At 21.0% G+C, this 24,765-nt stretch overlaps 2 protein-coding genes across 2 annotated transcripts; one reads left to right on the forward strand and one right to left on the reverse strand.

Annotated features, from left to right (window-relative positions):
- Positions 1-1,609: 1,609 nt before the first annotated feature.
- On the forward strand, positions 1,610-3,795 carry BO97DRAFT_413199 (acetyltransferase; the record flags this gene model as incomplete). The annotated part of the gene is made up of 2 exons (XM_025696275.1): positions 1,610-2,507; positions 2,576-3,795. 2 exons carry the CDS (start codon positions 1,610-1,612, stop codon positions 3,793-3,795), a joined length of 2,118 nt encoding a protein of 705 aa, XP_025552758.1.
- A 336-nt stretch (positions 3,796-4,131) lies between these two features.
- On the reverse strand, positions 4,132-5,522 carry BO97DRAFT_388117 (porphobilinogen synthase HEM2). Its single transcript, XM_025693633.1, has 2 exons — positions 5,191-5,522; positions 4,132-5,142 (listed from the first exon to the last, which is right to left on the reverse strand). The coding sequence occupies exons 1-2, from the start codon at positions 5,407-5,409 to the stop codon at positions 4,240-4,242; spliced, it is 1,122 nt and encodes a 373-aa protein (XP_025552759.1). The 5' UTR covers positions 5,410-5,522; the 3' UTR covers positions 4,132-4,239.
- Positions 5,523-24,765: the final 19,243 nt, after the last annotated feature.

Below are 24,765 nucleotides of genomic sequence, written 5' to 3' on the forward strand. Positions count from 1 at the left end.
ACAGTGGCGTATTGCCTGAGCGCGCCAGTGCTATGCATCTGCACCAAGTTGCGCCCATGATTTTGAAAATACAATGCTACTCGGGTTTACGCTTTCCACCTGGGGAATGGACAAAGACCAACCAAGCTTGATCATGTCGTGAAGCGGGGATAATAGGTAATTACTAAGTCAGTCAGTTGAACCTTGCCAAGTGAACTTCTTGGAAGCTGTCAGCTCGGTATAGTCTTGAGGTACCAGTTAGACAGTGATTGCCAATTGCTCCGCGCCGCCCATGGCCGATCGCGCGCCAACCCTCCTCTCCCATCAGCCAGCTGGCACGCGCATTCATTTACTTCTCTAAGAGCACTGATGGATACTCTGTGGTATACAGAGGTAGGTACCGATGACCATGAATAGTTCTACTACTACTAGACCACAATCACCACAAACCCTCCTTTTAAACTACAGAGCTCACGGTAGACTTGAGCCCATTTACCTCTTTCCCCCTCCCTCCCTCCCTCCCTCCTCCCTAGTTTCCCGGTAATTAATTCTTTTCCCCTCACCCTTCCCCATAATTTGTTCGTTCCTCTCTGTCCTCATCAGGCCAGCCTTGGAGTTGAGATTTCCTATTCTGAGTTCCGCTATCTTCCCTTCCTTTCTGCGATTTACATTGGCAATTTCGACAGCTGTCGACGATTACAGTGCTATTGGTTCCTGCATGAGATGACTTGCTTTATTATTCTCCATCATCAGGCGGCAAAGAATTTTATACTAATGCGACTGGCTCGACATCTTACTCGCTGATTTATGATTACAGTCGCTTACTTCCACCTTCATCCATCCACCACTTACCCTACCCGACAGACTACATACCTTCCTTCCCTTCCCACCTGATTTGACGTTCCCCCTTCTCTCTTCTCTTTCCGTCCCTTGGTTGAAAGTTGCCATCTCTCAATCTTTTAGGCCATTTAATACGCCGTTCTTCAGTTGAGGATAAAACAATCTCATCCTGTTACACACCCGACTTGGTTAATGTCAACATAGATCACGACCGCCTTTGAAGTCCAGTCGATGATCCTCATAGCCCATCATCATAGAAAACCGGCACGAGCACTGCTTTCCGTACGCTTCCACGCTTGGCTCGGACTCGATATCGAGTCTTCATCCGTTCTAATACACTTGTACTTCACACCTATACGGATTCGACGGTGCTTTTCCTAAGCCGCAGGGCAAACGCCTCCATATTCATACATCATACCTGTGGATCGTCGGCCACACTGACCTCATCGATATCCGAGTATCAGTCACGGTCTATGGATACCTCGCAAGGCAAGAGGGCTTCGGAGTCACGCGATTCAGTTTAACTTACATCAGCGATCTAATAATCCGTGGATCAATCGTTGTCGCAATTGGGTGATATTTTGCTTGTCTGCTCACTCTGGGTGATCATGACCCCCAGTAAGTGATTAGTAGGATCCACGACAAATCAATGACTGGGCGTCTGTCTGGCGGTTATCCTCTCTGATCGGCGACGTGCAACCGCTTAACCATCGGGTCATATCCATCACATAACCTTGATACACCCAGGATTTCCTGGAAAGGATTGGTCCAGGTGAACTAAAATTTAGCCATGGCTACCGTTGCATCTGCGTCAGTGGTGCATGACAATGAGGCCGAGAAGGAGGCCAAGGCAGGGAGCAGCCCTTCTCGCTTCACAGCAGTCAATGGACGAGAATCTCTGGCCAGTGGAGCAGCCACACCCACCTCAAGCACAAGCAGGCTATCTGCGCGTGACAATCCGGCTGTTGAAAGTACCGCCTCTGACCGGACTTCGAAAAATCGCGGCGATGCTCCGTCGCGATACGATGGGTCTACGAGAGACGTTGATTATGCAGAGCTAGGGAACATTGAAGGAGACCAGGAGGACCAAGAATCACGGCATTCGCTATCTTCCCCGGAGCCCCTCAGCAGAAACAAGCGCAAGAGATCGGAATCTAGAGAGCAGGAACAAGCGAATGGTACCTCTCATAAGGCACCTAGAAGTCCAGATCCACGCCTGGACGATAGCGTTGGATCAAGCATGCAGCCATCCCCAGAAAATGGTGTTGTCATATCTCAGGGAGAATCCGATATTAAGCCAATATCTACTCATTCTCGACCGGATGAAAACGGTGAACTTCGTACGACGTCAGCAAATTCAGCATGGCATGAGATTGATTCCCAGTTGGTGAAACAGGCACAGCGTGCGCAGCATCTCGACGCTACGGATGCTCAGCTTGCTGAAGCACTCCAACGAGAGGCAAATGATCTTGACATGTCGCCAAAAGGTTGGAGCACAAACAGTCGTCCACCCGAGAGTTCTGTGCAGAATGAGCAGTCTGTATTAATGCCTAGTCTTTCACAAGAGCGGCCACATACTGCTGTCCAAGTTGCACCTAAACGAAAGCGTGTTTTCAGCAATCGAACCAAAACCGGATGCATGACCTGTCGCAGAAGGAAGAAGAAATGCGACGAGCAGCACCCTGCTTGTGAGTCTGCACGCTGTTCTAGTCTGAGTCATATCGGTTTCACTTGTCTTAAATCTAACACAATGTAGGTAACAATTGCATCAGGGGAGGATTTCTCTGCGAAGGCTATTCGTCTCGGAGCACTTGGCAAAAGCCTTCAACCTCGAAGCCACCTGTCCCTCTGCAATCAAAAGATGGCTACACTGAATTAAATAGTCAATACCTGCATGATATCGGCCAACCACATGAAAGGGCCCAACATCTGACGGAGCATATAGAGGCAAGCAAGATGAGGCCGATTGTAGTTGAGGAAGCCGACCGTCCTACTTCCCAGTTCAGCACCAGCCCAACAGGCGTTAGTTCTAATCGTGGGTGGACCAAGCGAGCATGGGGAACTAGCAACCATCCGACATATATATCCGATCATTTAGCGAAATCGGACTACCGCGAAGTTCCATCGATTCATGAGCTATCTCGAGAAGGTCATCCAAAGTCAGATTATGCCATTGTGCCTCCGATCAGAGACCTTCCTCACGGAGCTCACTCAAAATCAAGCGCCCTGTTTCAAGGTGGGATCGATCAACGATCAGCACACACCAGCAATCCAGACACCAGCAGCCCGCAAGCTCAGGCACGGATGGCTCTAAGCATTGAACATCAACTATCTGCACGCACCATACCCGGAGAGGAAACAGAGAAAGAAAAAATGGTACGTGGCGAGCTGTACAGGCCCTATGATGTTCACCTTGTAGAAGAAAGGGATCGTTGTAAGGCTGCATTATGGAGATTCAACAATGCGTGCAATCCGGTATCGGGGCTTAGCACTAAGGAACAAATACGCCTGCTGAAGGAGGTTCTTACTCCTACAATCTTGGCCTCTACCTCCAATTCTCCAGCAGGTACCCCCGCGTCTCGTTCTTCAGGCACGATCGGCCAAGGAGCGATCGTTGAGGCCCCTTTTCACTGCCATTATGGTTACAATGTGCACATAGGTGAAGACGTCATGATCTCTGAGGGCTGCCTATTTGTCGATGACTGCCCTATCACCATTGGAGCGCATACGTGGATCGGCCCTCGCGTCACTATACTCAGCTCAATGGCTCATGCAAATATGCAGGAGCGCAAAGGCTCGCAGAGCCGCTACCAAGGGCGCTCCGTCGCCATTGAAGAAGATTGTTATGTTGGTGCCGGTTGTACGATCTATCCTGGTGTGCGTCTTCGCCGTGGTGCATACGTTGCTCCAGGGGAGGTGGTGAAATCCGATATAGTAGCCTACGGCTTTCAGGGTTTAAAGCCGGGTTATATGTGATGTCCTTGAAGCAGGTGGCATGGTGCATAAATATTCCATTTCACCAGAACACTACATCACAGGAATGTGTAAGCTACAACTTATGAGTCTTGTTCGGATCATCCCGCTATTCAAGGACGATTGTAGAGTGTACATTGTATATGTATATCTTCATATTTACATATATACATCAATGTTAGAGACCAATCTTGCATCAAAGCTCATTGCTGCTCCTCAACAAAATTTCACCAATATATCCGACACCTGTGTCATAGCTACCAAATGACTAATGTTAAGCACGGACAGTTCTCCCTATTGGTCTGAGTGCTCCATCGCTGGGAGGCAAAGCTGAGATTTCTGCTATTGCACATCCATGAGGGCACAAGCACCTTACAAATGCACATTGGAGAGGCAATATAATAGATAGTAGTTTCCCTGTATATGCGATACAGCGGCCCGAAAAGATCATAGCCAGTCTAAGAACTCAGGGACAAAGTAGCTCACCACGATCCCTGCACCAGCTCTCAAAATGCCTTCTGTGCTCTCGAATGCCATAGATTTCAGATCGAAGACACCTGCCTTTGCCCCTGCATGTATCATGGCATATTCACCACTGACTTGATATGCCGCTATTGGCATGTCCTTCGCAAGTTCTTTTGCATCCCTGATGATGTCCAAGTAACTACTTGCAGGCTTCACCATGATGATATCAGCGCCCTCGCTGATATCCCTCTGTATCGCGCGCCGAGCGAGTCCTCTACCTCCAGGGGGAAGTTGATAACACCTACGATCACCAAATGAGGGGCAAGAGCCTGCTGCATCTCGAAAAGGCCCATACAAGCATCCACTGAACTTTGCACTGTAAGACATAAGGAGGACCCGATGAGCCATACCGGCCTCGATCAATTTAAGTTTGATGGCGCGTACCCGCCCATCATTCATGTCCGATGGAGCAACGCAGTGAGCACCAGCCGCAGCGTAGGCCAAAGCAACGTCAGAGATTCGATCAACAGACTGTGCATTATCTAATGTACCGTCTTCGCGGAGAATCCCACAGTGACCGTGGGAGGTATACTCGCAGAGACAGACATCAGTGACGATGTAAAGCTGGGGAAACCGCGATCGAAGAAGGCGAATAGCCTGGACTACTGGCCCATTGGGGTCGTCCGCAGCAGTTCCTAAGGCGTCCTTAGCGGATGGGTGTAGTGGAACGCCAAACAGAATCACGGAGCGCAATCCTTTGTGGACAAGAGGCCTCAGGAACGGCACTAAGCGATTCACTCCCCGACGACACTGATTGGGTAGTGATGGGATAGGTGTCTCTTCATCCGGATTGTCGGTAATGAAAAGCGGATATATGAGCATTTCCTGTGGCGTGTTAGGAAATAATGCCTAATTCCTTACTGAAATACCCACCTTGGTCAATTGCTTTTCCGCTTGCCATGACCTGCTCAAAGGATGGCTGTAACCAGAATGGAGCTGACTAGAAATATCCCCTGATATGCTGACGCTGGTTGCGGCTGTACTGGTGTAAGAACGAGCAGTGGCTTGGGATCGGGCGTGGGATATTTGAGAACTCCGGTCGTCCTGGACATCACGGAAGGCAAGATCGGACACGAGATTTGAAAAAGACATGGCTCAAATAATGATCTGGACCCTTTTGTGAGACTATTACCTCGCGTCGTTGTTGTGTAAGTCGGAGTGGAATACCCAAGCAACCGAAGATAATCCCTATGCTGATAAACACACTACAATTTAGTTACAGGTATTGTTGAACTTCTTGTGAACTCCCAAGGTTTGGGGGGTGACATGTGACCTCTTAGTCAGTATTATGACATAGCAACTGATATGATTCGCCTGTCAATTAATACAGGCACCAGGCTGTAGCTTAGTATAATCACCTCAGAGAAGTGACGAGCCGGCTTGGCAGCCAGGCTCTCACCACGAAAAAGTTGATATACGCGAATTTATCTTAGATCCATAAAACTTTGATTAAATTACTTGATTTAAGGTTTATTTTAACTGTAAGTTATTGATCTATCAAATTTTTAGTATTTTATATGGCTATTATAGATAGTAATATAAATGAAATATCTTTTCTATTCAGAGTCAATAAATCTTTATAATAAATATTTAATTATTTTGATTATGATTTTATTATAGAATCTCTGTTGATAACAGCTAATTACTGCTGCCTGTTATTATCTTCTAGTATAATACTAGACAGCTGATAATCTATTTATTTATTTACTTAATCTTCTTTACTTTATTAATTTATTAATCTTTATAATTATTTATTTATTTTTATATATATTTATACAGTAGATAAATTCTTATTTTTATATTAATAATATATCTTTTATTAATCCTAGGACTCCTGGGACTTTTATTTAATAGAATATATAAATATTCTTATACTAGAATAACTATATATAATTAAAAATTAGTTTTTTTATTCTAAACTTTTTATTTCTATAACTACTATAACTAATTAAAAAATATTAAATCATATTATTGATTTATTATATTCTATAGTATATCTTATTTATTACTTATTAGAAATCTGATAAGAATAGAATATAAAAAATAATTTATATATTTAAAATAAATACTTTTTTAGTATTACAAGTTAAGTTAAAATGATTGATATCTATTAAACTTATTATTATTATTATTTTATTATTTATACTTATAACTCTTAGATTAATTATTCTTAGATAGAAAATTTTAAGAAGATTTATAATCTTAGACTTAGTATTTCTAAGATTTCTTAATTTAGATATCATAAAGGGTTTTACTTTATTAATATTATTAATAATTCTATTTTTCTTTTTTAACTTATCTATTTACTAACTATTATTATATAAATATAGTATTATTTAGATTTTCTATAGAATTTTTTTTATAAAATATTATTCAATCTCACTAAGTAAACAGCATTAACTTTATTTAAAATTTAAGAAAAAATATATTTATGAAATTTATAGGAAATTTATCAATATTAGTTTATTTATATACAGGCTTTTTAAGTTGGAGAACAAATAAATATACTAGTTAAGTATTATTCTATATAAATATATTTATAAATTATAGTAAATTATTTGTTTATTATAGTATTATATAATATTTTTTATATATGAATATATCAATATTCTTATACTATATATAATTTCATCACTATTTATTATAGAATTTATTTCTTATATATTTAATAAAAATACCTGATTTCTTCTAGTCTTAATTTATTTGAATTATAGAATTCAGAGTTATATCATATTTAGCTATAAAAATAACTATATAAATATATATTGAGTATTTTTTACTAGTATAAAATTAATAAAATATTTATTTATTTATTTAATAACTTTTTTTAATCTGAGTATTTTGGTAAATTAAGAATTTTGGTTTTTCAATATTCAAATATTGATTATTATTAAGATAATTATAAATATAAAAAGTAATAAATTTTCGAAATTGAAATTAAGTACTAATATATATATTTTGAGATATATTTTATATTTTAGATATATCTAGTATTAATTTAAGTTAATATAATTATAGTTAATTTAGATATTATTTTTTTATTTTTAATATAATTAAAATGTTCTACTAATAACTAATTTATCTAGATAATTAGGAATTTGCTAATACTATTATCTACTAAAATTGATAATTTTTTAAAATCCATTTTATAAATTATTTAAATTTTATTTTCTATACTTAATATTAGATTAAAGATTTTTTCAAGCTATATCATATCTTTTTGAATATATACAAAGAATTTCACTCTTTTCTGAAGATTTTGAAAAGTATATCAAATAGTTAAGAGTATTTTATAATAAATATAAAAAGCTTTGTGTCAGAGCAAGAGTCTGTCTACAGTACAAATATACGTAGGAATAAATAGATAAATCATGAGAATTAATAAATTAATAAAGTAAGAAAGATCTAAGGAAGATTAAAGGAATAAGTAGATAGAATATTAGCTGCTTAATATTATACCTAAAGACAGTAATAGATAGTAGTATTAATTATTATTAATAATATTATAATCAAACTAATCAGTAACCTTATTAATTTTATTAAGTATAAAATAAATAAATAAACAGATAAATATATTTATAAATAAATTTTTAATAGAAACTATAAAAAAAATAAGATATATATAAATTAAAATATAGGAAATTAAAGAGGTAAAAAGAAAGAAAATATCTAAATAAATAAATAAAAACTATAAATTAACTTAAGAAGTAGATTTATCTATTTAATAAACTAATAAATACAGGTCTCTATACTATTAATATATATAAATATATTAATATATTTAAAAAAGTAGTTATAATTAATATATTTAATTTAATATTTATACTAGTAATTACAGTAATTATAGTAGAATAATAAATAATAATAAAAAAAGATTAAATAATAATTATAATAAAAGCTGTAATAAATATAATTATAATTATAATTATATTTATATTTATACTTATATAGATATTTAGTTATATATTCTGGAGTATAGGGATTAAGAATATAATAAAAATATATTAATTAGAATTAAGAAAGTTAGATAAGCTAAGAAATAGTAAAAATAGAAGAAGTAGTAGAGATTATAAAATTAAATAATTACTAACTAAGCTAGTTATCCTATTATTAGAATTATTAAATAAAAGATATATTTTCTTCTGTCTACTTATTAGCTTAATTATTTATATATTTATATAAAAAAATTAAAGAGATCTGAGCTGAGTAAGACTTATAAAGAAACTTAGAAAAAAGTAGAATACTTAATTAATATTAAGAAAGTAAAAGATAAAGAGTAAAGTTAAGAAGCTTTAATATAATTTAATAAAAAAAATATATTATAAAAGTTTATATATATAAAAAAGAGAATCTAGATATTTAAATAATTTATAAATTAATTAAAAATAAAAGAATTAAGTAATAGATATATTATTATTACAGTAGTTAATAGCTAAGGCAAGAAATATAATATAAGAAGATTAATTTCTGGAAGAAATCTCAGAAATAGTTAAAACTTAGAGATCTAAGAAATCTTCTACTAAGATAATATAAAAAATAGTAAGAAGATAAAATAATAAAATTCTTAAATAAAATAAGATTTATTATATATACTAGTTTAATAAGCTTAATATTCTTATAAAATAATTTATATATATATAAATAATAAGTAGAATAAAAGTATTAATAAATATATAAAATAATTTATAATTTATAAAATAAAAAAAAATATAGATATAAAAAAATAATATATTATAATTAAAATAATTAATATTTTTTAAATTTATAGATTAAATTATCTACTAGAGTGGCTTAACCTGACTGTTATACCTTAACCTTAACCTGACCTTAACCTGGCGGTCAGGTTAAGGTATAAAAATCAGATTAACCGCAGGTATAACAGTTAACCGCGGTTAACTGTTATACCTGAATCAGGCAGAATCAGGCATAATGAGGCAGAAATCAGGCAGAATCAGGCAAGATTCAGGTAGAAGTATTCTGCTGCCTTATACCGCCTTCTTAAATAGGCTTAGTTGCCAATAAATTTGACCCGCAGGTTAACTATTGGTTAACCTGGGTAGGAATATATATTTCTTATACCTGACCATTAACCTGCGGTCAGGTATAAAAATTTTGATTAACCTAACCTGACCTGGCTGTTAGCCACTCTATTATCTACTATAATATTCTTTTTATAAATTTAAATATTATTAATAAAATTATATCTAAACTAGTAAATAAAATATTTAATAATAAATTTTTTAATATATTTATATAAAATAATATACTTTTTTAAAATAATAGAAATTTTCTAATATTCTTTATTTAAAAATCTTTTATTAATAATATAAAAAAATTTAAATAATATATAATTATAAAGATTTATTTTTATAGAAATAGATTTTAATTATATAATAAAAATAATAAAATGAATGATCTATGACTCTAAAAAACTAAAATAATATATATAATATTTAATAACTTTAATAATAGAAAATAAGTTAATATATTATTATATTAACTTAATCTTAATATTCTTAATTATAAAAATAATATATTTTTTATATATATATAAATATACAGAATTATTAATATAAAAAATATAAATTTATATTTTATATTATATATTTTTTTATATAAATAATTATAAACTTAAGAATTTTCTTAATATTAAAATATAATAAAAATCTTAATTAATATTAATTTTAATAATAAGAGTTTTTTAGAAATATTTAAAATATTTTTTAATTTATTTAATAAAAATATTTTAATAATATAAAAAAATAATAATTTTAATTTTTAAATATTTTAAAATTATATCTTTAGAGTATTTAAATATATTAATATTTTTAAAAATATTAATAAATTTATTTTTAAATAATTAATAAATTTATTTTTAAATAATTAAATATAATTTAAAATATTTTTAATAAAATATTATAATTATTAAAGATTTATAATAAAAAATAATTAATAAAATAATTTATTTATAGTAATATTTAGAGTAGAATTAATTATTAAAATAATAAATAAAATAATAAATAAAATAATAAATAATTATAATTTTTATTAAATTATAATATAATATATTATTATTTCAATAATTTAAATTATATATTTTAATTAATGATTTATTTAAAAACATAAAATAATAAAATAAAATTAATAAAAATTAAAGTATAAAAAAAATCTTTTTTAAAAAAAAAATATAAAATAAATATTATAATTAAAAATAAAAATCTTTAGAATATCTTAATTATATTTTTAGAAATAATATATAAAAATAATTCTTTATTTATTTATTTTTATAATAAATTATTTTTTAATTATATTAATATTTTTAATTATATAAAGAAGATTATTTTTTATAAAATATAATAAATTAACTTGAGAATTAAATTATAAAATATTAATAATTTTTAATATTTAAAAATTAGAGATATAATTATTATAAATTTATTATTTAAAAAAATTATTAATTTTAATACTATATATAATATAATATTAAGATATTTAATAAATATTAATAAAAATATTTTTAGTATTATATTTTAAAATAATATAAAAAATATCTTTAGATTAAAATAATTAAGAAAATATATTAATAATAATAAGTTAAATAAAAATATTATTAATATCTATTATTAATATATTATAACTAAATAAATAAATATATTAAATTATTTACTAATATATATAATAAGTATCTATATAATATAATTATTAAATTTAATATTAAGTATAATTTAGACTATAGATACTATATTTATATAGATATATATATATCTATTTATTTATTTAAGTATTTAGATTTAAGTATAATAATTTAAATATATTCTTATTAATATAAAAGACTGTAATATATTTATTATCTATTATTATATTTATATATAAATAATATTTAATTATAACTAGTTTAAATATTTTATTAATTATTTATATAAAAAAAATTAAAATTAATTAAATATATATATATATCAATAAGCCTGTACTGTTATATAATTTAAAGATATAATTAAAATTATTAATTAAATAAGTTTTAACTTTAGTTTTAACTAGTATATTTATTTTTATATATAATAAAATAATTATATACTTTTTAATATATATTAGAGTATTAATATAATTATAGTATACTATATTTTTAATATATTATAAAATATCTACTTATTATATTAATTAAATATAATAATATTAAAGATTTAATTTTAAAGATAATAATCTTTAGTATTATAAATTTTATAATATAAAGAATATATTTATATAATTAGTTATAAAATATAAAGATTATATTACAGATATTATATATAATAATTATTTTAAAATTAATAAAGATAATATATATATTATTATTATTTTAATTATTTTTATTATTATTGATATAATTATTCTTATTTTTATTAATATTATAGTACTCGTCTTTATAATTTTTTTAAATAATAATATAATTATCAGAATCTTCTAGATTATTAGATTAAGAAATAATAAAATTTAATAATATTATATATATATATTTAGTTCTATATTTAGTATAATTTATTTTTATATAGTTTTATAATTATTTATTCTTTATCTTATTCTAAGATTTATTTATTAAAAGAAACTAGTTAGAATAAAATATCTAGATTTATTAATATTTTTATTCTACTATTTATTTTTATAATCTTTAAAATTAGATTAATTATTTTTATATAAATAGATTTAGAAAAATTTATAATCTTAAACTTAATATTTTTAAGATTTTTTAATCTAGATATAATAGAGGATTCTATTTTATTAATATTATTAATAATTCTATTTTTTTTATTTATTTATTTATAAAATATTATTATATAAATATAATATTATCTAGTTTAGTTAAAAAATTATTTATAATAGTATTTCTTATTAAATAATAAATATAAATAATAAATTCTAGATATAAACAGATTTATATAATAAATAATTAATTATAAATATTAGTAGAAAAAGATATTTTATAATTTTAAATAATATTTTATATAAAGATCTAAATAGATTTTTCAGTATAAATATTTTTTATAAGATATTATTTAATCTTATTAAATAAATAATTCTAAACCTAATTAAAATCTAAAAGAAAATATATTTATAAAACTTATAAATATCTTATATATATTAATTTATTTATAAATAGATTCTTTAAATTAAATAATAAATATATATATTAATTAAGTTTTATTTTTTATAAATATATCTATAAATTATAATAAATTATTTTTTTATTATAATATTATATAATATTCTTTATTTATTTAATAAAAATATTAATATTTTTATATTATATATAATTTCTATATTATTTACTATAGAATTTATTTTTTATATTAAAATAAAAATATCTAATTTCTTCTAGTTTTAATATATTTAAATTATAAAATTTAGGATTTTATTATTTTTAATTATAAAAATAATTATATAAATATCTATATAAATATAAATATCTTAAGTAATAATAATTACTTAATAATAAAAATAATTATTAATTATTTTCTTAATAATTCTATTACTACTAGTCTTATTATTAATTTTATTAAAAATATATTAAAATTTTATATTCTTTAATATTAATTATATATATTTTAAAAATAGTAAAATATTTATTTATTTTTTATAACTATTATAGTATTTATTGTATAATATTTAATTATAAATAATTTATTATATTATTAATTAATATTATAATTCTAGAATATTTTATTTTATATTTTTAAATTAATTTTTAAAATATTTATTTAAGTAGCTGTATAAAGAATTAATTTATATATTATTTAAATTATTATTTCTAAATAAATTTAAATTCTTATTTTTATATTATTATTTATTCTAGTATTTATTAAAAATATAATTTTTATATTAGTCTAAATAATTATTCTAGTATTTTCTTAGATTCTAAAACTAGTTTAAATATTTATTTTAGTATTTCTTTAGATTTTAATACTAGTTTAAATACTTATTCCAGTATTTCTTTATTTTTATATAAATAAGTTATATATTCTTCTTTATTTTTTAACTTATTTCCTAACTTAATTATAAGACTATAAAACTTTTATCTGAATAATTTTAAAAATATAATTAGAGATACAGAGAAGAATTATACCATTTATAAATAATATTATATTATTTAAATATTAAATAATATCTTATCTTCTAGAGATTTCTAGTTATTTTTTTATATAATTTAAAAAATTAATTAATAAAAATATAATATTAGATATATATAAATATACTTATAAATTAATTTATAAATTAACTTATAAATTTAATCATAAGTAATAATCTAATAATTTCTTTAATTATAGTATATTAAGAAATTCTTATATATTTAATTAAATAAGATAAATAAATTTACTTATATATTTTTCTATTAGTTTACAAAATTTATAAATTATTTTATTTAAAAATAACTTATAAATAGACTAGTCTACTAAATATAAAAACTTAATTTATAATATTAAAAAAGTATTTATTTTAAATATATAAATTATTTTTTATATTATATTCTTATCTAGATTTTTAATAAATAATAAATTAAATATATTATAAAATATAATAAATTAATAATCTAATTTAATTCTTCTTCTATTAGCTGTTATAAAAATAAGAAAATTTAAAATAAAAAAACTAGTTTCTAGTAATATATAATTACTCCAGTATAAAAATATTTATATATTTTATTTAAATATAAATAGTAGAGATTCTAGGATTAATAATAGATATATTATTAATATTAAAATAAAAATCTATCTATAGTATAAATATATATAGAAATAAATAGATAAATTATAAGAATTAATAAATTAATAAAGTAAGAAAGATCTAAGAAAGATTAAAGGAATAAGTAGGTAGAATATTAGCCGCTTAATATTATGCCTAAAGGCGGTGACAGGCGGCAGTATTAGCCATCATCGACACTTTGTATTTTAAAAAATTAAATTGAGAAACCTTTTAATAAGATTTTTGAGGTTAGTATCTTAATATATTTAAGATGATAATAATGAAAGTAAAAGTAGTGTTACCTTTAAGATGAATATTTCTAAATTCTTAATAGAATTAAACTATTCTCTTGATTTAATAAATTAATTTTATAAGTAAATTCTTTTTCATATTATAGTTCCCTAGTTACTCTAGTAAAATAATATATTATTTACTAGATAATTATTATAAGATCTTCATAAAATTACTTATAAAAATCAAGTAAACTGTACTATATTATCAAAATAAAGATTAAGTATTATATTTATGAAGTTCTTAAAAGAATATTATTAGGTAAATATTACGGAAGCAAGGAATGATTATATATAGGCTTCTTAGATTGATGTAAGATAATGTGGGAGTTAGGAAGATAGAAAGACTAACAGATTAGCTAAGAACTTTTATAGTATTTATAAATATAGTATTATAGGAATAATAGAATACAGGTATTTTAGAAATATTATAAATATTAATATTTTAAAAATAGTATTAATATTAATAAGTTTAAATATATATATTTAAAAAATAGTATAAAAGTAATTAGTATAATTAAAAATAAAAATATAATATTACAAGATATTAGATATATAAAATAAATAAAAAATAAGATTTTTAAGATAATAGATATAAAATAAAAAAAGTAATTATAAAAATAATAAAAAAAATATAATATAGTTAAGAATATATTTTAGAATATTTATTAAATTTATAAATTAAATTATTTATAATAAAATTCTTAGTTTTTATCTATTTATTATTTTTAAAATTATATTTTAATTAATAAATAAATTACTAAGTAATAAGGGTTTAGAAATAGTTATATATAATAATATATATTTTTAAAATTATTAATACTTTCTAATAATTATCTTAATTAGAGAAATATTTATTAATAATATATAATAATTTAATTAGAAATCTATTATATAAATCTTTTCTAAAAATAGATTTTAATTAAATAATAAATATAATTAAATATATTTTTTATATATTCAGAAACTGAAGATAGTATATATATTTTTTTAATAATTTTAAAAACTAGAAAAGAATTAATATATTATTATATTAATTTAATCTTATTATTTTTAATAATAGAAATAATATATTTTTTATAAAAATATATATATAATTATTAAGGCAGAAAATAATAAATTTATATTTTATATTATAAAAAACTTTTATATATATTATAGTATATTTTAATATTTCTTTTATATTAAAATAAAAACTAAAGTCTTAAATAATATTAATATTAATATTAGTAATAATCTTTTTAGATAAATAAATAAAAATAATGATTTTTATTTTCAGATATTTAGTTTTATAAAGAATATCTTTAATAATAATATCTTAATATATAGAAGAATATTTATTAATAAAATAATATATATATTTTATCTTATTAAAAAGATCTTTAATTAAATACTAGAATTAATATAAAGATATTTAGAAATAAATTTATAATAATAATAATTAATAAAATAATAAATAATTATAACTTTTATTAGATTATTATATAATATATTATAATTTTAATTATTTATAGATATATAATTATAAATTAGAATTAATAAATATTTAAATAACTAAATAACCTTTTCTAGAATATAGATATATATTATATATTATAATTTAATATAAATATTATAAATATATCTTAATTATACTTTTAGAAATATTAAATAATAGTAATACTTTATTATTTTATTAATATTTTAAAATATTTTTTCTAATATATTAATTCTTTTAATAAACTTATTTATAAATATAAGAACTTAGTTATTTTTATAATTAATAAAAAATATAATTATAAAATTTATAATTAAAATATAGAAAAGTTTAGTTATAAGAAAAAATTAAAATATCTTATATGAATAATATTTATATATTTTATTTTATAAATATATTAAATAATAAATAATATATTTTTTAACAGTTTATAAATTTTATAAATAATTATATTATTAAATTTAGTAGTATACTTCTTATATTCTTAATAATTATTTTTATTATAGATAATATAAAAAATATCTTTAATTAATAAATATAAATTATTGATATATATATAAGTACACTTATATATATATCAATAATTTAGTTATTATATCTAAATTATTAGATAAATATATTTCCTATTTATATTTAATCTTTATAATATTCTTATCTATTTAATTACTTAATTAATATAATAGTAATATAAATCTTTTATTCTTATAAATAAGTTTATGATACTATAAAGATTTAAATTTCTAAATATCTTTATAGTATTAACATAATATTTAGATTTCATTAATTATTTATATTAGTAAAATTTATAATATACTTATTATACTATATTATTATAAAAATTAGAGAGTTTATTATTTAATGATTTCTTTTAATAAAGAATTATATTTATTATTATTATGTAATTAGTAGTATATTTATTTTTATAGATATAGAATATAATATATTTATTAATTTATAAAATAATTTTACTAAAAAGTAGTTTCTTGGATATTTCTACCTAGATAGATAAACATATATTAATCTTAATATTTTCTAAAAGAATATAATATTATGATATATTATATTAAAAAATATATTATTATTATTATATCTCCTTTAAAAGTTATAATATATTTAATTATCCTGTTAACTCTATTCTAATATCTATAAAGAAAAATTATTAGTTAACTAGATTTAAAATTAATTATTTAATTTAGATTTTATATACATTTATTATATAATAAAGATTACTATTACGAATTTTTTCATACTAACATATATCAACTATATATTTATAATAATAATAAATAAATAAATAATTCCTAGTATATTTATATACAAATATATAAATCTCTATTTTACTTAAGTATTTTAAATTATTTAAATAGTTATTTTTAACATCTTTTATTAATTAAATTTCATAAGTATAATGATAAACATATATTTTTATTTATTAATTAAAGAAATGTTATATACTCCTAACTTTAATCTTAAGAAGCTTTTTCAAATTAATATATATACTACATATAAGATAAAATATACTTATTTATTTATCTAATTCTTTTATAAATTAGGAAATTATTTATATATTATATATATCCTACAACCTTATATATTATTAATAATAATATATTTTATATATTTAAGTATATTTAGATTGTAAATAAAGAAATGATTAAGAAATGTTAACTTTTTATTTTACATTTATCAATCTAAAAATCTTTTTAGACAATATATAATAACTATAACCATTAAGATTTTAAATATATATTATAATGTAATATAAAATATTATATTTATTAAAATTATAAGAATTTATAAAAATATATTATATATTATTTTATTTACTTACTTAATAAAATTTAGTATTATTAGTTATTTGATGATTTATAATTTAATATCTATATTTATATTATTTTATACTTTGATACTTAAGTTTATTATTACTTTTTTATTTATATATAACTATAACTAATACTTAATAATTATTAATAAATTTATTGAATAGATTAATCTCATTTTTGGTTTATCTAAATAAAAACAATTCTAATAAAAAAAACTTTTATTATATATCTATAAACATATAATTAAAGTTTATTAATTATATTTATTTCTAATTATAATACTTATCTTATCTTTGAAAAAAACCATGCCAGCTTCACTGAACAGTACACTACCTTTGTTTTATTACTTAATAAATAGCCTATGTTATATATAACTACTAGACTATTAAATCTTCTAATTTCAATGATATTTCTAGTTTACAGGGTAGTACAGTAGTTTAAATACTAGAAAATTTGTAATAGAATATGATCAGGAGAAATATATAGTCTTAGATTAACATTATATAATAATATAAGAATATATATATATATATATATATAATAATCTTTATTATTATACTTAACTAATTTAAAAAGAAGTAAAAATAAACTTATAAAGATTTTTTAAAAATAGTATCTTTTTTGGTAATTAAAAAGATTATTAAATTTCTTATAAAAATTATTAGAGAGCTTTTAATCAAAGCTGTTTAAATTAATTTTTTAGAAGATTAAAAATATTCTTTAAAAATAAATAAATTAGTAATTATGAATTACTAAAATTATTAATACTATTAATATTTAGTTTATAAATATAGTTATAATTTTTAATTTAGATAATAATTTTGAAAAAAACTATATATTAAAATTATATATACAGCTGTAACTATTATAATCTCTAGATTTTATATATATAAATAATATTTATTAAGTTTAAATAAATATAATTAATATAATTAATAAGTTTATAAATTTAAATAGTCTCTTAGTATAACTAGCCCTAATTAAGAATCTAATTATATATATATATAAAACTATTTTGTTAGTAGTAAATTCTCTATACTATAATAATAAAACTTTAGTTAATTATATTAATAAGAATATTATTAATACTAGAACTTATACAATTTTTTATTAGGAAACTTTTATAGACAATATATTATTCAGTAGAAATAAAATTCTAATTATTAATAAATTAAAAAATTTTAAATAACTAATCTATATAAAAGGTCTCTAGATTAAAATATTTAATCTAAATATTTTAATTAAGTAATATAATTATGTTATTAATATATATAAAATAGATATTACTCATATTAATACTAGAGATCTTATAAAATAATAATAAATTATAGTTAAAAAAATTATAATTATCGATTGTGGCCGCCTTCGGCAAGTATTCCTGTATACTGCCTTGCGGCTGCTGTCTGTATATATTTATACTCTTAGTATCTATAGTATACTATATTATTACTTTATTAACCTACTTGCTTTTAGATACATTTAGAAAGAATTAATCTTCTTATTCTTACTGTATATTATATTTATCTTAATTAGTAGTATATTCTTTAATTAATATTATCTTCAGTTTATCTGATAAATCTTTAATATCTAAGTTTTTTATATTTTATATTCTATAAGTATTTTATTATATATTTATAAAGATATTATTAAACTAATTCCTGGATTTTCCAGAGCTGTTAATTATCTTTTTCTTTTTTTTACTACTATATCTTTTAAATATTGAAAAATCTTATAATATACCGGTATTCTTTTTATATATAATTTAGATATTAATTCCTTTCTTCTGTAATAATTTTTTCTGATTTTATTTATTTTTATTTATTATTATATAATATTACTTAGTTATATAAAATTCTACAGATAATTAAATACACCTTCTATATTTAATAATTATTAAATAGATTATAGATATTTATATTAATATATTTTCCTATTTTTTTTACTCTTACTATTATTATTCTTTAGTAAAATAGAGTATATTATATATATTATTTTCTATTATATTATTATAAACTTTATATTTTATATTACTATCTTATTATCTATATTATTTTCTATTACTTTTTTATAATTTATACTTTATTTCTGTAGAATATAGATTTTAATATTATAATAACTCTTTAATTTACTATTCTATCTAATATCTAGTACTTTATATCTTAATATTATTAGTATTCTTGTTCTTATATTTATAGTATTATATAAATATAAGTATACAGAATAAGATAAGGCGGAATATCTTCTAAAATTAATATATCAGATTTAAAATTATTATTTATATATCTAGTTTTTATTTATTAAATAATTTAATAATAATACCCTTTTTTATACTAAATTTATAGTATAATATATTTTTTTTAGATAAGTAATTATTTTAGTTACTACTATTTTAGAATATTAACTGTATCTTTTTATACAAAAAGATTCTTAAGTTTTATAATTTAGCTGTAAATCTTATTAAAGAACCTATATTTATTAAGTTTATAAAAATATATAATAAAGTATCTTATAAAGTTACTAATCTTATTAAATATATATTATTATATTTTTAATTAGTCTTAATTATATGAAATATTAAATATATAAGTTTTTACTTTAATTAGTTTACTTAAAACTATTTTTATATTCTCAGTATAATTAGTTTTAGAATAATTTAAATTTTTAAATTTTATAAATATACTTTTAAGAACTTCTGTTACTACTGTATAGTATTATAGAATTAAATATATAATTATAATTCATAATAGTAATAATAAAGATTCTTTATCTTTAGCTGTTCTAAGTTTTAGTTTATCTAATTAATTAACTATTCTAATATAATACCTATAGATATACTTAAGCTAAGTTAAAAACTTTTTTACTAATATATTATAATTTATATAATAACTTATTATACTACAGCTTATATACCCCTTATTTTTATTAAAATATTTAAAAACTATATTTATTATTATATAGTAAGAAGTATACTTTATACTTAGTAATATAGATAAATATATTATAAATATATAAAGATATTTCAATAAATATAAGAATTATAAATATATAACAGGTTTTAGCTAAGACCTCTAAATATAATTTATATACTTATTAAGTCTATAGATATTAAGATATTTATTACTAAATTACTAATATATCTAAGAAATACTTTAAAAAATATCTTAGATATATTAGTATAAATATAAAAAATTCTAGTAATTCTAATAATAATAATTTTGATAATAATAATAATAATAATTTTATATTTTTACCAGTACTATCTGAAAATCATTAAAAATATAATAATTTTAATTATAGTTATAGTAAAAGTAATATTATTAATAATAATAGCTGTTCCTCTTTTAACCTCTATAATTTTTAATATAATAATAAATATAATAGTTAAGATCCTATTATAGATATTCCTAAATATATATTTTATTAATAAAAGATTAATAAAATAGATTACTTCTAGCTTAACTATTCTATAGATAATCTAGTAACTAGTTATTATAAGAATAATTACAAAATATATTATTAAGATATATATTTATTTTTAGATTATATAAGAGATATTATTAACTAGAAAAATAGATTTATAATTAAAATTAATATTTAGATATATCTAATTAGTTTTATTCTATAATAGTATTGGTCTAAAATTACTAATAAAAAATATTTAATTTATATCTTTAATTTAGAGACTGGTTAGTTTATAAAACTAGTAAAATACTTTTATCCTGATATCTATAATACTGTAAGACGCTTAAATAATATATTATATTTATATATATATATATCCGAGCTGGGTATTTTATTAATATATATATATATATATATATATAAAGTATTATTTTATACTTAATTTATATATATTAATAGTATCTATAATTAATTATTAATAATATAGGAATATCTTAATTTAGAGTTATAAAATAATATTTCTAAATTTAAGAAATATACTATATTCTTAGTTTTTTATAATATCTTGAATATTAGATATTTTAATAATAAAATGAAGCAGTTAAGAGGAATAGCTGTAAAGGAAATTATAAATTATACTATAAAAATAAATATAGTAAAAGTAATAAAGATAAAAATAAGTATTTATAAGAATTTTATAGATTATACAGTTTTATATAGAACTTCTAGTTCTGGATATTTTAATATAAATAATAGAATAACTAGTTTAATAAGTCTAGCTTTTCAGCTTCCGGATATCTAAATTCTAATATTTTATAAAATACTAATTTTCTAAGATCTTAGTACTTATTCTAATAGTATTAGTAAATTTATTTATAAAATTAAATATTGTTTTTATAATATTAAATATTGTTTTTATAATATTAAATATTGTTTTTATAATATTAAATATTGTTTTTATAATATTAATAACTATATTAATAGTTACAATAGTTTTTCTAATTATTTTATTTTAATAAAAATAGGCCTCCTGTAAATAGTTAGAATTACTAAAATCAGTATTAATTATAAAATTATTTTTATAATAAAAATAAGAGCAGAAGGCTGTATCTGTATCTAATAGTTTCTGTTATTTTTATTATACCAGTATATATCCTTGGTTTATCTGATATTATTAAGTTAAATTATTTTATAGACAAGTAAATATATAATCCTGAGTTTCTAATATCTCTCTATATATCTAGATTAGTAACTACTAGTATAAAAATTAATACTACTAATAGTTTTATTAATATATATCTTAATCCTAGATACTCTGGTACTATTATAAGTAAAAATCTTATTAAATTAATTAGATTAGATATTTAATTATATAAATCTTTTAATATTAAGGATATTAGATTCAGTTATAGTATTTTTTTATATATAATTCTTATATAAACTTCTTTTATATATATCTGTGCCCTGGATAGTTTTTCTTTATATATATTATAATATAAGTATAGGTTATTCCGGGTATATATTTTAATATATTTATTAATAATAATATTATAAGCTGTAAAAAAATTATTCTTAATCCTAAGAAAAAAATTAATATATTCTATAAATATAATAATTTTATTTTTCTGATTTATTATAAGATATCTAATAGATTATTTTATATATTTATTTATATAATAAGTATATATTTATTCTCCTATAATTATGTATATATATTTCTATTAAAATTAAGATTAAAGATAACCTGCCTAGGAATTATAATATAATTTTATTTTTATATCTAATAATATTAGTATTATCCTGTATACTTATTTAAAAGGTTATAAATTTTCTTTTATTAAAGTATTTAATAAATCCTTTAAATCCAGTAATACTTGTATATTATATAATCCTTAAATTTCTATTAGATAATAAATTTATTATTATATACTATATTAATACTAGCCTATTTAAGTATACTTAGTCTAGTATTAATAATATAAGAAAAGTTAAGTTTTCTATTATAATTAATAAAACTAAGAGTTATATCTACTATTACTATATTAACAGAGATCTTACTCATATATAATATATTAGTTAATCTAATAATTAAACTAAAAATATTTTAAGTAATATCTTTAGTTATACTGAAATAAATATTAATATCTTCTAAATTTATAATTTTAGTTTCTATATCTTTACTATAATTTTTATTATAATTAGATTTATTTACTAATAATAAAAAGTTTTTACTTGAGTTAATACTGGACTAGAATAATATAATTATTTTTTAAATAGTATTATTATATATAATTATAAGGTCCCTGGTATAATTAAAAGATTGATTATAATTATTAATTAATATAGTATCTAGATTATACTAAATAATAATAATATTAATATTATTATTTTTTAAAAAATTAGTAAATACCTATTCTACTGTATAATAATTAAAAAATTTATATTCTAAAAATTTATATTTACTCAATTAGTTATAAAAATAATAAGTATATTATCAAGATATTTAATTAATTTTTTAAATAAAGTAAGATAAAATAAAGTATTAATTATATATTTATTAACTAATCTATATTTATTATTTAATAAGATATTTAGATAAATACTAAATATAAATATAAAAATTATATTATTATTAATCTCTATAATATACATATTAAAGTTATTCTTAATATATATCTAATATTATAATAAGAAAAGATTTTTAACTTACTATATAATTATAAGTATATTATAATTATTAATATAATTAAGATCTTTTATTAATAGTCTTTTCTTTATAATTATTATAGTTATTTAATAAATATTATAGCTTAAGAATAAAGGATTTTTAATATTATTCTAATATAATTTATTAATAGTATCTTTTTTATTTGAAATATATAAATCTTCTGTTTAAGACTCTATATTTTATAAAAGTATATATTAATAAAATTATTATTATATTAGAGATACTTAATAGTATTATTAATAATCCTAAGTATTTTAATCCTGATACTTATATACAGTATTTATATAAGATCTTTAATTATCTAGAGTTTATAAATCTAAAGATTAAGCTAAAGAAATTATTTATAGTTTTTTTATTTAAGTATTAAATCTATATATTAATACTCTTAAGTTAATTATACCTAAATTAAAGCTTAAGATCTTATATATTTTATTATTTTTATATATACTTAATAAACTAGAATACTATTTTACATTTATAGATTATTTCTATTATTATATTTATTAGTATATTTAAAAAAGCTGAATTTTACAGATATAAAAGACAGTACTATTTAAAGATAATCTTATAAGAAAATATTTAGAAAAAAACTATACTGCCTGTATATTATTAGAATCTAGTAAAAAAGATTTATACTTTTAATATTTTATAATATAATTTTACTAATTTATATATTTTTATTTAATATAATCCTAAAAAGTAATTATTTATAGATTTTAATCCTTTAAAATAATTATAATATTATAATATATACCTTTATTTATTACTCTAAGATCCTGAAGGCCTCTCTGCTTTTAAAAAATAAATTTATATTAACTAAAAATAAATCTAAATACTAAATTGAGTAAACCAACTAACTAATAAGTTATCTTATTATTTTAGTAAATAAGATAAACATAAAAATAATTAAAATAATTAAAAATAATTAACCAGCCTGATCAAAACTATAAAAAAAGAAAATCTATAAAAGGTTAAAAATTTACTAAGAAAAATAATACCCTGGCTGTAGTTTTT

Source organism: Aspergillus homomorphus, assembly GCF_003184865.1.
Source record: "Aspergillus homomorphus CBS 101889 unplaced genomic scaffold BO97scaffold_12, whole genome shotgun sequence".
Lineage (NCBI taxonomy): Eukaryota > Fungi > Ascomycota > Eurotiomycetes > Eurotiales > Aspergillaceae > Aspergillus > Aspergillus homomorphus.

Bases quoted from the DNA above. Each gene is read 5' to 3' on its own strand.
- BO97DRAFT_388117 (XM_025693633.1), bottom strand. From the start codon at position 5,409: ATGTCTTTTTCAAATCTCGTGTCCGATCTTGCCTTCCGTGATGTCCAG. The intron at 5,143-5,190 runs GTGGGTATTTCA...AACACGCCACAG, and splicing joins CGGAAAAGCAATTGACCAAG to GAAATGCTCATATATCCGCT.